Source organism: Prunus persica, chromosome G5, assembly GCF_000346465.2.
Source record: "Prunus persica cultivar Lovell chromosome G5, Prunus_persica_NCBIv2, whole genome shotgun sequence".
Classification (NCBI taxonomy): Eukaryota; Viridiplantae; Streptophyta; class Magnoliopsida; order Rosales; family Rosaceae; genus Prunus; species Prunus persica.
In genome coordinates this window covers 15,030,545-15,043,535 of record NC_034013.1, presented here as the reverse complement: position 1 = coordinate 15,043,535, position 12,991 = coordinate 15,030,545, and the positions used below count along the sequence as shown (strand labels likewise).

General features: G+C 37.3%; 4 protein-coding genes across 4 annotated transcripts; 3 read left to right on the top strand and 1 right to left on the bottom strand.

Moving 5' to 3' along the window:
- On the top strand, positions 418–2,611 carry LOC18776421 (UDP-glycosyltransferase 74B1). Its single transcript, XM_007210528.2, has 2 exons — positions 418–1,195; positions 1,697–2,611. Exons 1-2 carry the CDS (start codon positions 560–562, stop codon positions 2,414–2,416), a joined length of 1,356 nt encoding a protein of 451 aa, XP_007210590.1. The 5' UTR covers positions 418–559; the 3' UTR covers positions 2,417–2,611.
- Positions 2,499–4,790, bottom strand: LOC18777355 (uncharacterized protein At5g50100, mitochondrial). Its single transcript, XM_007209507.2, has 8 exons — positions 4,598–4,790; positions 4,354–4,499; positions 4,119–4,226; positions 3,897–3,953; positions 3,666–3,731; positions 3,467–3,527; positions 3,052–3,095; positions 2,499–2,913 (listed from the first exon to the last, which is right to left on the bottom strand). The coding sequence occupies exons 1-8, from the start codon at positions 4,743–4,745 to the stop codon at positions 2,869–2,871; spliced, it is 675 nt and encodes a 224-aa protein (XP_007209569.1). The 5' UTR covers positions 4,746–4,790; the 3' UTR covers positions 2,499–2,868.
- On the top strand, positions 4,961–7,099 carry LOC18776495 (succinate dehydrogenase subunit 7A, mitochondrial). Its single transcript, XM_007210480.2, has 4 exons — positions 4,961–5,131; positions 5,236–5,307; positions 5,705–5,807; positions 6,708–7,099. The coding sequence occupies exons 1-4, from the start codon at positions 5,078–5,080 to the stop codon at positions 6,788–6,790; spliced, it is 312 nt and encodes a 103-aa protein (XP_007210542.1). The 5' UTR covers positions 4,961–5,077; the 3' UTR covers positions 6,791–7,099.
- Positions 8,893–11,720, top strand: LOC18776468 (LIM domain-containing protein WLIM1). Its single transcript, XM_007209589.2, has 5 exons — positions 8,893–9,291; positions 10,512–10,608; positions 10,704–10,738; positions 10,900–10,986; positions 11,228–11,720. Exons 1-5 carry the CDS (start codon positions 9,154–9,156, stop codon positions 11,432–11,434), a joined length of 564 nt encoding a protein of 187 aa, XP_007209651.1. The 5' UTR covers positions 8,893–9,153; the 3' UTR covers positions 11,435–11,720.

Here is a 12,991-nt window from a genome sequence, read left to right as displayed (position 1 = left end):
ATGGATAAGGGCAAGGCAAGGGCTATCACTGTTTATGTGAATAGTAGCAGCCCTTGCAATTTTGTTTCTGCCCTTATGGGCAAAGGTAAGAGCAATTACTATTCACATGAGATATGAGGAGATGAATTTGTATAGAATTTTGGTGTGGGAAGTAAAAAATATGGCTAGGTATTTATAAAAATGACAAATTCTGAATTTTTAGTTTTTTTTCCGATTTTTTAGTTATTTAAGTTGGTTGCTGATGTTCGTCACTTTGCCAAGACAATAGCACGGGCTGGACTTGTCTGGATTGGTAGGTCCCACACTTTGTCCAGGCTTGCCCTTGAGCGCTGGATCTGTTCGCGGGCCGAGACCCTATCCTGCCAGGGCAAAAGGCCTGGCGGTGGACTTGCTCTTATCTGTAGTCCATTGGCCAATAACGTCAACTAGGGGAGCCATTTTTATATGATCAGCCACCATTTTCCATGGAAAAATGGTTCAAGGAATCTCAAGCTCTGCCTATAAATATGTCCTCTATTGATAGAATAGAACACAAAGATAACTGCATCAAAGGCAAGAAATGCAGAACCAAAAAGGCCATGTCATTGTGCTCACATATCCTGCTCAGGGGCACATAAATCCACTCCTCCAGTTTGCTAAACGCTTAGCCTCCAAAGGCCTCAAGGCCACTCTAGCCACCACCCATTACACTGTCAAATCCATCCATGAAACCTCTGTAGGAGTTGAACCCATCTCTGATGGCTATGATGAAAGTGGATTCAAGCAAGCCCCAAGTGTAGAAGCCTACTTAGACTCATTCAAAACAGTTGGCTCAAGAACTTTATCAGAGCTCATACTCAAGTTCAGTGCCTCAGGCTCACCTGTCAACTGTATTGTGTATGATTCATTGCTTTCTTGGGCAATTGATGTGGCCAAAAAGTTCAATATCTATGGAGCTGTGTTCTTTACAAACTCAGCTTCTGTCTGCTCCATGTACTGGCATATCATTCATGGGCATCAGGCTTTTCCTGTGAAGCAAGAAACTGAGCCTTTGCTGATGCCTGGCCTTCCCCCACTTGCTCTTTCTGACTTGCCAAGTTTTCTTTCACAGCCTGCTCCTCACTCTCCCTATTTGGCTCTCATCTTGGAACAGTTTAGCAGTCTGGAGGAAAATGACTGGGTGTTCTGCAACTCTTTTGAAGAGTTGGAAAGTGAGGTAAGTGCAATATTCTCACTCAGATTTTGATCTTACTTTAATTAGCTGAACAACTAATTTAAGTAGTTTGTAGATTACCAGAATACATAACAAATTGGGTTTATTTCTTTTAAGTAGGAAATAAATTGGTGAGCGGGAATTTTATATTATATGTCAGAAATTAACTATAATTTTTTTGTTTAAAAAAAAATCATAACAAGCATAATGAAAAAATCTTTCGTGATATATCATTTCTCTTTTGAAAGTAATCAAATGCTAAGAAATTTCAGTACTAAAAGTCGTTTAAATCCTTTTAGAATATTTGGTGGATGGTGTATAAACAACTAAACATAAAGAGGTTTGACTTTTACTTGCTTGATGATGATATAAAACTCATATTTCTTCAAAGATCTAAATCATTTTGGTAAGGTCAATATTATGATTATCAGTGTTTTACTTTTCCTATTTGTAAAGTAATTGCAATTCTAAATGTTCTTATTTTAATTCATCTCTGTTGAAAAGCTCGTGAAGGAAATGCTGGGACTGTGGCCCCTGGTGATGATCGGTCCAATGGTGCCATCAAGCTACTTCGACCAAGAAATTGATGGAGACAGAGATTATGGAGCCAATCTTTGGAAGCCAACTACAGACCAGTGCATGAAATGGCTGGAGAAGAAACCACCTGAAAGTGTGATATACATTTCATTTGGAAGCATGGCAGATATTGCAGCTGAACAGGTTGAAGAAATTGCATGGGGCTTGAAAGCTAGTAATCAAAATTTTCTATGGGTTGTGAAAGAGCCTAAGACCAAATTGCCAGATGAATTCCTGAGCTCAATAGGTGAAACTGGTTTGGTGGTGACATGGTGCAACCAACTAGAGGTTCTAGCGCACCAGGCTGTGGGTTGTTTTATAACTCACTGCGGATGGAATTCCACGTTGGAGGGGTTGAGCCTAGGCGTGCCGATGGTGGCAATGCCACAGTGGAGCGACCAGCCAACTAATGCCAAATTTGTGGAGGAGTTGTGGGGAGTTGGGGTGAAAGTTAAGAAAAATGAAGAGGGAATTGTGAGTAGGGAAGAGCTAGAGATGTGTATAAGGGAAGTCATGCTTGGAGAAAGAAGTGGACAGATAAAAAAGAATTCCCTGAAATGGAGAGAGGCTGCAAAGAAAGCTGTTAGTATTGGTGGAACCTCAGATGACAACATCAATGAATTTATACTGAAGCTTCTTAGTGGATAGGGAAAGAAGATTTGGTAGTTGGAGGAACTTGCAACATGTTAATAATGTAAAAATGAACTTTCGACACCAAAAGAAGTCTAAGTAACAATAAACTGAAGCACTCTAGAATTCAGCGTATCAACATTTTACAGTCATCAGATTGTATGTTTGAATATAACTCTGGGAAAACAATGTATGAGTTTGAAAATTTATACATCTGCATTCCTGTGAACAAGTGATTTTTAAATTTGGAAAGAGACTACATCCGCATTCTTTTTCTTGAGGCAGACAGCAGGGGCAATTAAGAGAGAGCAACTCCCCATGCCTTTCTATAGTATACCAGTGTCTGGTGCTAGAAAGGAAAAAAAGAAACCCAGTAGTTGACATGGGCTCATATAAACTCCAAAGTTTGGAATATGATAGAAAATGGGAGCAACCGAACACCAAACTTTCAGTATCTGGACTAGTAGCAGTTACTCTGGAAGTTTACAGGCATTTCCATCTTTGCATACTTCGCCCTGTATCAGAAAACGAAAACTAGACCTGAGCTCTAGACTGTTTAATGTCGAACAGAAACTTATGGTTCAATTCCAATTTAAATCTAATAAAAGGTATTGAAGGATAATAGCAAGGAAATGCTGTTGAAAGGTGCTTACCTTCTTCTTTCGCAACTCCAAAACCTCTTCTAAAGGTGGTCGACCTAGAACAAAAAAGGTTATTGACATCATATACCACAAGTTTAAGAAAGGAAAAAGTATAACAAGATTAGCTATGGACGTGAGTGATCAGGTTTTTATAGCAATTAATACTTCAAGAACTCTTTACTTCTTTTGATAGAAAATTGGTTAGATGCAAGAAAGGATTTATTTGCCAATTCCAACAGTCTAAAAGTTACTGATTTGAACATGTAAGTCATAAGTCTGGTGTGGTTCTGTTATTAACTTATTATATTATATCGGAGCAAAAGAGTTCAAATATTAGCATACTATTCCTTTAGGCCATGGAAGCTAAGAACACATCAATTCTGCTTATGAACCATGAAAAAAAAACTATTTATGCGATATGATTTACCTGTGATTTGGAGACGATATTTAGCCCAAACACCATAAATAGCACCAGCTATAGTTGCAATCTGTGAACAAAATGTTTTCCATGAACCCCAGATTAAAGATAACAAGACAAGAAAACTATTGTAGACCACTCAGTTCTACAAGATGGAAGTAGATGAATCCCAATGCAGGTAACATTAGAATCGACAAAGGAATCTCACAGGTTCATATTTGGTTACGGCATATACCCATCCAAGCCCCACTTGTTCATACAGCTTTCTGAATGCCTGCAGAAGTTTCCATTAGCCAATGCCTGTTAGTCAGCTTAAAGAAACTTGCGGGTTCAAAATTGCTGATGATAGCATTCTCTGTACAGAGAATGAGAGTTCCGCAGAAAACTACTTGTTGCAGATTAAAATTAGAAGTTCAAACATAGTAGGAAAGGAGATTACTTCCACATCAGTGACTACTGTTCCATCGGAGAGGATGGCATGAATGTTTCCCATAACCTAAAAAAAGCAAGAATTTGTCACTAAATTGTAATATATCTGTCAAAAAGATATTCTAGCATCTATCTATTTTTCAAGCTAGGATGTTTTTCATATACACTTTCATGAACATTCTGCAAATGGTAAGTTATAAGTATAAAAAAATTTCAACATTGCAAAACTCACGGTTTTATAGTCCAGCCCTTGATTCTCCTCTGGGGAGTAGTCATCTGAACTTATGTCAACAAACTTGATAGTACCATAGAGCTTATTTCTCTCTCTTAGCATGTCCACCTGGAAAATATAAAAAACTTCAATTATGAATAAAAACAATTCATATTCTCCATACACACAAAACTCATCAAACTCTTTACATTATAAAAAGAAAAGTGACAAGAAGATGTGTTTGAAGAAGGTTGACCTCTCTCATGCATAAAGGGCAATCCCCATCATAAAGCATTTTAATCTTCCAATTCTGGGGTGTTGGTTCTTGATCATCTCCTTTCTTGGGAGGAGTTATGGGATCTGCAGCTGCCCCACTTATAGCCCTTATTGCAGATTTAAATCCTATAAATGGATAAATATGCATCATAAAATTGAACCATTTTGCAAACTGCAAAAATTTCTTCTTGATTCTTTGATATTATATAAACCAAACCACTCACCAGGTTGGTGAATAGGAGCAGCTGATGTGAATGTTTGGGGTTGATTATGATGAAGCTTGAGTTGGAGATAGAGAGGAATTGCAAAGAGAGTTGGGTTTATCTGTCTTCCTCCAAATTTACATGCTGTAGCAGCTGCTCTCAATGCCATTTGCTCTTCTTCTTGCAAATCTTGGAACCCAAAAGATTCATAAGTTAGTTTGCTTGGACTGCCCTGGTTCATAAATCATAAGCTCATAACTACCATGTTGACGTGGCAGCATGGGATTCACCCATAGTAAGACACGTGGCCTAGTATTTGGGAAAGTAGCATAGCATCAAACTCGTGGTTGTGGAACCTAAAACAATATGAGCAAACTATGGGGGTACCACCGCAAAATTAAAAATACAAAATTGAACCTGATAGCAAAGCTCGAGTCTTTACGCAAACAATAAACAAAGTTTGGCTCTTTTGTCATCAGAGTCCTTACAGATTCATCAGTCATGGCGTTCCTGCTTCGCAATTCCATCACTTCCCATTTCCAATCTCATTCACAGGTACGCTTCAATCTTTCCTCGCTTTTTCGATCTGAAACGTCGTCGTTTTCATTTGGTTCGGTAATCTCTCTCGATAAATCTTACTCTTTCACTTGAACAATCAGAGGGCACAAAACGACTCGCTTTCCCAATCGCGCCGTCAGTTCCATGTCGAACCAGGGCCTCGCGAGAAAGCTGTGAGTCTCTCTCTCTCTCTTAATTTTTTTTTTTCAGCAATACATGTTTGCTTTCATTTTAATTCGATGTGGGCAGCTGTTTGTTTCATCGTCGTGTTTGAGATTCGTCCATGAAATTTGGTATTTTAGCATTTTAGATAGTTAGGGTAAAAACCCATTTGAGCAAATAGCTTGAAAGTTTCAGTTTTAGTTGTAGAAAATTGTACGGATATTCATGCCAGAGCTTCTTGAGCTCATTTCAGTGATGGTTTAAACGAAGAGATGTTAAAAGTTGGGGGCTTTGCGTGGACGGTTTCTGATTAGTATCAAACCTCAAATTTATTAAGACTGTGCTGGTTTTATATTTTTCTAGTTCAGTTGTGCATTGTGCTTGACTAGGACTGTTTAACTTTTGCAGCTCTTGGCAGAGGACCCATCTCTAAAACGATTCAAATCGCATAAGAAGGGTGTGGCGAGAATTAAAAGACTTGGAGATGTTCTTACCGTTGTCGTTGTTGCTAGTACGTAGTGCTTTTGCTTATGGATTATGAATATTTTATCTTTTTCACTAGCTTTTCACAAATTTAATTTACCATGATACTTGTGATTAGACTTACCTATAAAATTCCTCTGACTTTCTGAATGGTCTTGGTTGCATGAAGCCTTGGTCTTGTGGAATCTTTGTTGTAAATAAAAAAAATGTTACCAGCAGTTTTGTTATAATGTTTATGGGTTAGTTGTTTTCCTAGTCTTTGTCTAACCTATATATGATCAATTGATTCGATTGCATTTATTGTCTGGTTAGTAAACTCTGCAGTAAAACCAGAAAACTTCCAGCATGCATAAAAATAAAGAGGGAGGTGGGGTGGGGTGGGGTGGGGGGTGTTACATTTTCTTGCCCTTGTAGCTTAAGCTTAGAACTTGCATTCCCCTCAACAATGACATTTGCTTTTTAGGGGTTGCGAAGTGTGTTTATATTCACACATGCACATTCACACACTTATCCACCTCCAAACTAGGGAGAGAATCTGTTGTTTTTATATTAATGGAAAAATATATATAAATACTTTGTCCTATCTGTGTAAGTGGCCTTGACAACAATGAAGAATAGCATAGCAATCAGGATCATCATGACCTGATCAGAGAACCAAACTAGTGTTGGTCAGCTGTTCAAATTTGTTTTGACTAATAATCTTGTGTTCATTGATTTCAACCATTCCGTTTCTACCTCCAAGATAGGTTGAATAATGGAATGCATTTTATCTGTTAATTGAAGTTAATATGGTATCTTGTGTTGGCTAACGTGATTTTATATGTGTGTATTTGTTTGGTTATACAAATGGGACAATATCAAGGAATTGCTGTCTTGTTTTGCTTGTTACAGTGTTCCAAGTGCTCATGTGTCTATGATGTTTATTCAGGCTGCTGCTATGAAATATATGTAAGAGCAGTGATGCGAGAAGAGGCTAGGAAACAGGCAGGGGCTTCAGGTGCAAGTGCATGATCAAGTGTGCATGTTGGTGGTGATTTGGTTGCCTGCCCACCATGTTGGAACTTAATGAATCTGACTCTGCTAAATAAGTAGAAAACAGATTATGGTGTTATGCTTTCGGAATACTGTTTTGTTCTGATCTCTTTTAGGTTTTGCTACTTAATAAAATCTGTTCTATAGGCGTCTTTGAACAATTTCCATGAATGCGGCTGAGTGTTCTCTGTTTTTGGCAGTGAATGTTTTGCTTAATTTGAACCCAATGGTAGTTGCACTGAATGTACTAAAATTCCGCCATACAATTTTTATCTTAGAACTTTTAGAACACACACCACCTTCTCAATCAACAACAATTTTCTCCAATGCTTTAGTATTCTTAGCTATGTATGTAGACTGCATACTCAGCATCGCCAACACCATACCCTACTATTTATACTACCATGAGTGAGGTGATGATGACTGCGTTTGGGAGGTGCCATAACCTTACTATTTTTTGGTACGCTGGCTAGAACATTGAGCATTTCATCTGTACCAAGGAGAAAGGAAACTGATCACTCCACCCATGGACTCTTATGAAATGATATCAGAGTGGTCCCCGAAATGAATACTAGCAAATAAGTGACGCCGCCTCAAAATGAAGAAAAATGGGCAACTATTGGGCTCATATGGATAGAGTGGTAACGTGAAGTATGGAAGTATGGTGGAATGTCATGATTCCAGAACTCTCAAGCACCTTTCCCTTTATAAGCCGGTTTTGACACAACAGTTCCAAAACTATAGGATTAGGAAGGCGTTTTCAAATTAAAGCATACTTTATTCTTATTTTAATTACAAATTGCAACCCAAGTTTTTGACTTTAGCTAGTGGCGGCTCACTCAGAGGAAAAATATATTGGCTAGTGATGATGATGAGACGATGTGCTGTTTCCAGATGGTTCCATGTGACTTCAAATTAGAAGCGGCTGAAGTCTTCAGAAAGAAGATAATAAAGAAAATAACTGAGAAAAGAAAAATATAAGACAAGAATATTTGATAAGAAAATTTGAGAATATGACATCTTTGGCACTTGTTGCTCTTTATATCTTTACATTCAATTTTGAAAAATAACAACTCTCCAACGTATCTGTGGAAGCCTAATAATGTGCATGATGTCAGAAATTAAAATTTTGTTCTCCTCTGTTTTTTCCAAAAATATTTACTTTGAATTTGTAAACTTCTCACACCAACCTTCATCAAGAACCATACAAAGTGTTTGATAAGATTGGAAAGGGCATAAAGAGGTGGGGCTGAGGCTACATTTTAAAATTGGGAGCATTATTTATCTTTTTGCAGTGAAAATCTGAATTATGCATCACTGCATGTAACATATTATCTGTCCCACAGACCCCTATGATATAACATAATGTCAAAAAAAAATTCAAAAAAGAGGATCATACACCACTATCATGTATATGGCCTGACCACACCACAACAAAGGTGCACCTTTTTTCTTTTTTCTTCTTTTGGGTCAGTGGTTTTTTTTCTTTTTCTTGTCCCTTCAAAAATAATTAAATGCCACTTAATTAGAAAGTGATTATATTATGTACAATCACTTGACTTCTTGGAGCATTAACTTTAAGATTTGAACAGAAATCATTTTTTTTAGTACAAGTTATTGGGGGAGCGGAATTTAGACCAATATTTATTAAGTGTTTGGAAGTTTCGAACACGAATAATGAGGTGAAAAAGTTCAACCAATTGAGCTATACCCTGCTAGCACAACTTGTGTTTTTTCACTACTTTAATTTCCAAAAAATGAAAATTAATTTTGAATGCAAAAAAATGAGCAAACTGACCTGACAAATTGGCTTAACTCGTAGCTAGCTAACGTTATGTAAATTTGTGTGGTGTCCAAAAAGATTAGTTAGACGCGAGAGTTACGACAGAAGGACCGTGATATGTTCGAATCTGTGTGCTAAACCTTGGTCTAAACAATCATAGCTTCACTGTTTCAGAATCATAAGCCACTCAACAGAAGGACACGTGTCCCTAACTGAGGACAGAATGGTCATTTTGATAGGAGTTTGGTTTGGTGGAACCGAAGCCATCATAACCTTTAGACAAAGATTACCATACGGCCCCCATTATTGTACAGCTAGGAAATTTGATTGGGCCAAAGTTCAAAAATAACACCCATCAGCATCACAAGCCATTTGCAAATTTTTCTGTATGTAAGTCTGAGCTGTAAACCTTGGACTCAAATTCAAAGAGAGAGAGAGCGAGAGATAAAGTCTTCTCTTATCAGGAAAAGGAAAGGTTTTTGGTTTGTGGGTCTGAGAAAAGTTAGTGTCTTGTTGAGAGAGATTTTTGAGGGTGGGGAAGAGAAGATTATCGGGTGGGATGGCAACATTTGCAGGGACAACCCAGAAGTGCAAAGCATGTGAGAAGACTGTCTACTTGGTTGATCAGCTCACTGCTGACAACAAAGTCTACCACAAGGCATGCTTTAGATGCCACCACTGCAAGGGCACCCTCAAGGTGACTTCAATTTTCTTTCCTAAAACACACCTACTGATATAAAGACACTCACTTTTGCATTGATTTCATGGTTTCTGATGCTCTTTTGTTTCTGTTTTTGTTGGTCATGTTTATATCTGTGCCATGCTTTTCTTACATCATTTTTGTTTGTGCTCAATTATGGATATTTCTATATGGTTTCCTTTTTCTTATAAGATTTGGATGATCATGATGGATGGATGTGTATAAATGAAAGAAAAGAAAGATTAAGATTTCCTTCTTTTACAATTATAACTTGTTTGATATTTGAGCATGGGGTTACTTACTTAGCTGTCTAGCTGGGTTAGTGAGCTCAAGCCATTGATCTTCGGATGTGGGCATGTAGATCCACTGGGAATTGTATTACTGTGTTGCTCTCTCTTCATTTGATACATCCAAAAATTTATTTGCATTGACAATGCTCTCGAAAGGATTTCCTTTTAATTGATTCATTCGTAAACATTGTGATCGATATATACTTTGTCAGCTTGTCATCAAGATATGATAAATGGTGGTTAGGTGCATCTTAGTATGCCTACTAATATGTTGCGTAAGTAGAGTTTTAAGGAACATGAATGTTTGTACGGTTGAGCTTTCCTTGATGATTAAAATTTGTAGTAATGTGAAACTGCTTTCTGTTCTTAGAAGTAAGATTGATTTTGAATTGTGGATATGTTCAAAACTGGTGATTCGCCCCAGTTGTCAGTTACCTTCAAATTTCTGATCAAAAGCTTGTTCATAATTGTACCTGGACCACTTTTTCATGGTTGTAATGAAGGGACTTGTTCAAAAATCCATCCACAGAATATATTGAGTATCAAGCTAAGGAAAAGCTTTCTACAGTGTGAGAATAAATTATACTGCCTTGTTCACCTTAGAATTGAATGCTGGTAACAATGTGCTCACTAAATTGCCAACCATGAATCCATTATGTCTTCTAAGTTCCTGGATGGTGATAGAGGTTCTAATAAATTGAGTTTCTGAGCCCAGGTGGACCCATTAAGGGTTCAATTCTTTTTCATTTGAAGTTTGTATCTAATTCAGAAACCGGGGACCTGCTTGCCACATTTAATTGTGTGTAAATCTTTTATCTTTAAAAGATAGAAAAGTTTTACTATGTTTCTCTAGTTGTACTTGATTGTTTAGGTATTATGTTTATGAGATGTCTTATATTTAATACTTATTTACTTCTGTCTATGCAGCTTAGTAATTATTCCTCTTTTGAGGGTGTTTTGTATTGCAAGCCTCACTTTGATCAGCTATTTAAGATGACTGGAAGCTTGGATAAAAGTTTTGAAGGTTATAAGCTGCTATGACTTGTCTTAAGGCATATTTACCTATCTGCTTGCTAAATTGTAATGTTGGATTCATTTTTTACTATTATTGTGCTTCAGGTATACCAAAAACTGTTAGAGACAGATCAGAACAGGTACATGCCTTTCTTTTTCTGATACCCTTTTTATTTCTTCATTCCTACAATTTATATATGGTTGAATGAGAAAATAGAATTTATGTAGTGGGATTTAATCTTGTTTCTAGAAGTTTATAATAATCACGCTAACTGTCCCAATTGTGAGAAAATTTACACAGGTCAACAACAGTAAAGTTTCTAGTTTATTTGCCGGGACTCAAGACAAGTGTGTTGCTTGCAAGAAAACAGTTTACCCCATTGAAAAGGTAAATTTCTGTTCAACATATCAATGAGCTTTGCAGGATTGAATCATATTAACCTTATTAAAAACGTATTTAGCCAACTATAGTCTGCTTGTATGGAACTGTCTCGTTTATATGCAAACACAGATTTGATCCAATATGGTTTTCCGACAACTTCAATCACTTTTACCTGCAATTATGAATATATCAATGGCATGACATTTTAAAATCCTGCATTCTATAATCTGATTGCTTCATTTTTCAGGTGGCAGTTGATGGCACATCATACCATAAGCCTTGTTTCAGGTGCAGCCATGGAGGCTGTGTGATCAGCCCATCAAACTACGTAGCTCATGAGCATCGTCTCTACTGCAGGCATCACCATAGCCAACTCTTCAAGGAGAAAGGAAACTTCAGCCAGCTTAGCAAACAGGAAGAAGTTCAAGGGGTGACTGAGAACGCAGAGGCTTAGTAGTTAAATCGAAATGATCATGCTAAGTTCGACACTCTCACAGTGGGGTTTCTAAGCAAGAGTCCGATGCAACTGTCATAGCATACAAGAAGAGCTATTGGGGTTCCCTTTTTCTATTTATGTAATATGTTGCCGGTACAAAAATTTGTTTTGCGCATTGTTGCTAAGTTCTGAGTGTGAGTTTGAATGGATAATATACAATATTATACAGCGAGTTAAAGCCTAGTTTTTCCAATAAAATAGCAACAGGCTGAAATATCCTATGATTTTCAGATTTGATTTTTGATATGGTTTCATTTATGATATGGCTACATGAGTGTCTGCCTCTTATCTTTCATCTTTGCCTACAAAACCAACTTTCTGTCTCCTCATCTGTAGTTTTCTTAGTTATATTCATCATTAAAATAAAGTTGATGGCCCTGGCATTTGGGGCCATGCGTTAGTATTCTACATGAAGGTGCTGGTTGGCTGCTTCAATTCCAACCAGCCAAAATTTGACGAATTCCTCCCATGACATGGCTCTTCTTGACTCACTCAAACGAAGCCTTAACAATTCATGGTTAGCTGTCTTTATCAAACACAGTTGACGTCTCACTCCCCAGTTCATTATATATCTTACGTATTATCTCAAAAAAGACAACAATATATCAGGGTCAAAACTAAAGATCATGTTTATTTGGTCCACACGTGTATGGAGAAGTTGTTCGTAGGCTACTGGTGAAAATTTGTTGTAGGCAATTCTGGGATTGAGCCTTTTTGGTGCGTTTGAGTTCCAAGGTGTATATTGGGCCTTTGTTGTTCCAGTCATGGACTTCCCTCTCTCCCAAAACAAGTTACTTTTATGTTTCTAACACAAGATTACAAGTTTCATTTGATTTTAGTTAGGAAGAGAAAGAGCAAGCAGCTGCTTGGCATATCAAATGCTGAGCCTGAGATTTTCATCCAGGTATTGAAAAATTCAAGGACTATATTGAAGCGTGAGCATCCAACCCAAAATCAAGTGCAATGAGCAGAAAAGCTCAAAATCTTTTAAATTATTACGCAAGCCTTTAATTCGCCGATGGAATTCACACTCAACGATACGATGATTGTCATTCAGCTTCAAAGGCCAATTTTTGTCAAAGTTATGGTGGAGACTAGTCAAAGATTGTTCTTGTTGTCACGCTTTTAAAGAGGGAATATGTTCCTACAATGATTTTGGCTAGTCTAGTTCTTCCATACTTCCGTTAGAAGCAAACCAAGCTGAATGATGATTATCTCTCACTCTTACATATAAAGAAGAATCTCTGCTACCATATTGAGAAAATAATTTAGATCAAGTCACTTTCTGATCAAGAAATTGGATCCAGATAAATGGATTGTGAGAAGTAAGGTAATGCTATCAAAAGGGACAAGCCATGGATAAGCAACTCAGTAATATGATATATATCAGTGGGTTTTCAAAATGCAAAATGTAGACAAATTTTATGTGATTCTTGTATGAGTTTGTTGAACAATGGAAAACGCATGATGCCATGTCAGGCCCACATCGAAAGTGGGATTTTATTGATTTCATGG

Bases quoted from the DNA above. Each gene is read 5' to 3' on its own strand.
- LOC18776421 (XM_007210528.2), top strand. From the start codon at position 560: ATGCAGAACCAAAAAGGCCATGTCATTGTGCTCACATATCCTGCTCAG. The intron at 1,196-1,696 runs GTAAGTGCAATA...TCTGTTGAAAAG, and splicing joins TTGAAGAGTTGGAAAGTGAG to CTCGTGAAGGAAATGCTGGG.
- LOC18777355 (XM_007209507.2), bottom strand. From the start codon at position 4,745: ATGGCATTGAGAGCAGCTGCTACAGCATGTAAATTTGGAGGAAGACAG. The intron at 3,954-4,118 runs GTGAGTTTTGCA...TGCTTTTTTTAG, and splicing joins AAGGGCTGGACTATAAAACC to GTTATGGGAAACATTCATGC. The intron at 3,096-3,466 runs GTAAATCATATC...TTTTTGTTCTAG, and splicing joins ATATCGTCTCCAAATCACAG to GTCGACCACCTTTAGAAGAG.
- LOC18776495 (XM_007210480.2), top strand. From the start codon at position 5,078: ATGGCGTTCCTGCTTCGCAATTCCATCACTTCCCATTTCCAATCTCAT. The intron at 5,308-5,704 runs GTGAGTCTCTCT...TAACTTTTGCAG, and splicing joins CAGGGCCTCGCGAGAAAGCT to CTCTTGGCAGAGGACCCATC. The intron at 5,808-6,707 runs GTACGTAGTGCT...ATGTTTATTCAG, and splicing joins TACCGTTGTCGTTGTTGCTA to GCTGCTGCTATGAAATATAT.
- LOC18776468 (XM_007209589.2), top strand. From the start codon at position 9,154: ATGGCAACATTTGCAGGGACAACCCAGAAGTGCAAAGCATGTGAGAAG. The intron at 9,292-10,511 runs GTGACTTCAATT...CTGTCTATGCAG, and splicing joins ACTGCAAGGGCACCCTCAAG to CTTAGTAATTATTCCTCTTT. The intron at 10,609-10,703 runs GTTATAAGCTGC...ATTGTGCTTCAG, and splicing joins CTTGGATAAAAGTTTTGAAG to GTATACCAAAAACTGTTAGA.